This window comes from Mandrillus leucophaeus, unplaced genomic scaffold, assembly GCF_000951045.1.
Source record: "Mandrillus leucophaeus isolate KB7577 unplaced genomic scaffold, Mleu.le_1.0 Scaffold1022, whole genome shotgun sequence".
Lineage (NCBI taxonomy): Eukaryota > Metazoa > Chordata > Mammalia > Primates > Cercopithecidae > Mandrillus > Mandrillus leucophaeus.
In genome coordinates, this window is record NW_012098344.1 from 499,422 (window position 1) to 503,325 (window position 3,904).

Genomic DNA, 3,904 nt, shown 5'->3' on the forward strand with positions numbered 1-3,904 from the left:
GGGAGAGGAGCCCCAGCCTTGGGATTCCCAGGTGTTTTCATTCAGTGATCAGCACTGAAGACAGAAGACTCACCATGGAATTTAGGCTGAGCTGGGTTTTCCTTGTTGGTATTTTAAAAGGTGATTCATGGAGAACTAGAGATACTGAGTGTGAGGGGACATGAGTGAAAGTGGTTATGTGTGGCAGTTTCTGACCTTGGTGTTTCTGTGTTTGCAGGTGTCCAGTGTGAGGTGCAGCTGGTCGAGTCTGGAGGAGGCTTGGTACAGCCTGGGGGGTCCCTGAGACTCTCCTGTGCAGCCTCTGGATTCACCTTCAGTAGCTATGGCATGCACTGGGCCCGCCAGGCTCCGGGGAAGGGGCTGGAGTGGGTCTCCGCTATTAATAATGGTGGGGGTAGCACATGGTACGCAGACTCCGTGAAGGGCAGATTCACCATCTCCAGAGAGAACGCCAAGAACACACTGTATCTTCAAATGAACAGCCTGAGAGCTGAGGACACGGCTGTCTATTACTGTGCGAAAGACACAGTGAGGGGGAGTCAGTGTGAGCCCAGACACAAACCTCCCTGCAGGAACGCGGGGGGAAATCAGCGGCAGGGGGCGCTCGGGACCCACTGATCAGAGTCAACCCGGAGGCAGGTGCAGATGGAGGCTGATTTCCTGTCAGGACGTGGGACGTCATCTTTTTATAGTTCCTCTAGTGAACCTCTCTAAGTTCGGAATTCTGTTCTTATAAAATATCATCTCTACATATTTTTAAATGATTATTTTAATACGAGAATCTCTTCTCATATGCACAAAATGCAGATTGATGCTTACAGAAATGAAAAGTCCTCAACCATGGCCACCAGAATCAGAGTCCTGAGGAAGCTCAGGGCTTCCTGGTGAGTCTTCTCCAATCAGACTCAGGACAGGAACTTCAGAAAGATTCCCTGATGAGAACAGTCTTTAGGATTCTGATTACAACAAAGAGAGAGGCTGGGCCGGGGTCAGTGTCATGTAGAACCTCACAGGTTTTATGCCTGATCCTTCTCCTGACACTGAAGTATGTAAATCAGAATCAGCACGGATCTAATGTTGCTTTTGCCTGCAATTCATGGTTTTTTTTTTTTCGCTTTTTAGTTGTCGTTCTTCCTTTTTCATTGGCTTTTCCTGCTCCCTGAAAAGTAAAATGTGATTTCTGTGGTCTAAATTCCAGGGCTCAAGCTCTTTTCTTGGAGCTCAGGTGGGTCTCAGGCTGTGGCTCCTGCAGCTATGTGGGAGCGACTGATGAGACTGTCTTCACTCCCATTGCTCAGGACCCTACACTGTGTTCTGTGTAGACTCATCTGGGAATGCAAATGGCCGGTGGGAACTGCAGGCGATAAGCTTGCTTGGTCAACATGAGATGTGGATGCGGAATTGATCCTGTGCTGTGCAAACTGCCATGGGATCACCTTCTTCAGCAGCAGTGGTATAAAGTGGGTGTCAAAGTTGCCAGAATAAAAACGGAGCCACTAGTGTTAAAACCCTGACGAGTGAAGCTGGAGAAGGCCATGAGGGAGGGTTCTCACACTCATCCCTGATAACAAGAACTATCGTAAATAGACTGAAAAACCACAACCTTGCACAAAGGCCACTTGCACAAAGGCCACTGCAACATAAACCAGTTACTTCTCGAAGTGCATCTGCCCAGCATCTGCCTGTTCAACCTTACACTGATGTCACCCTTGTTGTTCATTCTTCTAGCCTAGAATAATTGTTTCAAAACTGCTCATCTAACCCTTCTCATTTTTCTTTCAAAACCCTCGTCTTCCTTTACCTACCTGAATGCAACCTTGCATATTCCCATTGTGATGGCCATCCTCAAATAAACATTATTTTATTTTAGACTCTCTTTCTGTCTCTTTTTCAGGTTTGACAAGCTACAGATGAACATGCCACCTTTCTGTGAGATGTAGAAGATGACAATTTGGGGAGATGGCTAGGGATGTACAATGTCCATGAGATAAGTCATCAGTAAGTGCAGGCTGGAAGTCTCAGAGAGAGCAGAAGTGTGAATCACCATGGAATTTCACCTACTCCAGTTCTGCTCTGATGGAATCAGGCCCACCCAGGTTATCAGTGACAATTTACCTAACCTAGAGGCAACTGATGACATTTTTAACAAAATTTATAAAGGATATTTACAACACCCCCTAGATTAGTGTTGGATTGAATAATTACAAAGTATAGCCTTGCCTGTTTTACCATAAAACTTGTAATTGCCCATGGAGAACAAACTTTAACATGAGATCTACATTCTTAAAAAATTTTTAAGGTGTAAAACAGAACAGTTTATAATTAGGCTATTATAATTTTGCTAATGAGTTTTATAATTTACATGTATATTTTGGATATCCTCACTTTTTCAGATGCATGGCTTGCGACTATATTCTCCCATTCTGTAAGTTGGAATTTTTTCCTTGTTTTGCAGGATCTTTCTATTTTGATGCTGTCCCACTTGTTCAATTCTGCTTTTGTTGTCTGTGCTTTTAGTATAAAATCTAGAAAAATCATTCCTAATTCTTTGCAGGAGAGAAAATTTTATAATTGCAGGCCATATATTTAACAGTTTAACCCATTTAGAGTTCATTTTCATATTAATTCTAACCTAAAATTCTTCATTCTTTGCATGTATAAATCCACTTTTTCTAATACGCTCTTTGGAAGAGACTATGATTTAGCCATTGTATATTGTTTTTCACATTGAAAATTAGTTTGCCATCAATATATAATCTTATTTCTGAGCTCTCTATATGTATTTATACCAATAGCCTCCTGTTTTTATTGCTCAATTTTTGTAATTAGCTTTGAAATTTAGAAATAAGATAACTCCAAGTTTATTCTTGCCTTATTACAGATATCGGGACAAAACATTTTAATCTTTCACCATTAAGTAGTTGATGGCTTTTCATAAGTAGCTATGGCTTTTCATAAGACTTTTATTATTTACATGTTATTTTCTTGTATTACTACTTTGTTTGAAGTTTTTATCATGAAACTTTGCATTTTAAAAATGTAATTTTCTGTGTCTGGTGAGAAGTTAATGGGATTTTTAATTTTATTCTCTTAATTTGGCATACCACATTTATTGATTCGAGGACATTGAATTATCGCTGCATCTCAAAAGTAAATTTGAGTTGAATGGTGTATGATTCTTTTAAAGTCTTGTGGAATATAGTTGGTAATTATTGGGCAGTAGATTTATTTATGTATATTAGAAATACTGGCCTGTAGTTTATTTTTCTGCTTTTGCCCTTGTCTGTTAGTGGTAATATGGTAATTGTGGCCTTATAGAAAGCATTTGAAAGGTGGGTGCCACACCAATTTTTGATAAAGTCAGAGAACGGTTGGTATTACTTTTTCAAATGTTGAGACTTATTTTTTCATCTAACATATAACCTATCATGGAGAATATTTAGTCTGTACTTGGGAAGCGTGCATATTATGCTGCGGTTGGTTGAAATTATCTGTAAATTTCTATTAGGTTACTTTGATTAATAGCATGGTTCAAGTCCACTGTCTTCTTAAGATTTTTTTTTTCTAGATGTTCTATACATTATTGAAAGTAAGGTGTTGAAGGCTCCTATTTTCTTATTGTTTCCTATTTATCCCTTTATAACTCTTAAAGTTTGCTTAATGCAGTTATATTTCTATTTGTATAATACATATGTGTAAAAATAATAATAATTGCTTAGTAATTTTAATGGTGCAATCACATAATAAGAAATTATATTGTCCCAAATGCTGCCATTGCCTCTAAACTCCTCCAGGAGTCTCACATCTGCTCTGGGCCCTGCTCTCCCCTCAGGCGTCCATCCCCAGATCTTGCTATAGAGGAGGAGACCAGCAAAGAGGGCCTTCCCTCTTCTGATGAAAACCA

General features: G+C 39.9%; 1 gene segment (V, D, J or C); it reads left to right on the plus strand.

Moving 5' to 3' along the window:
- On the plus strand, nucleotides 1-618 carry LOC105537421. The segment is given in 2 exon segments: nucleotides 1-120; nucleotides 218-618. Coding segments are annotated over 2 exon segments (447 nt in total).
- The last annotated feature ends 3,286 nt before the right edge of the window (nucleotides 619-3,904 follow it).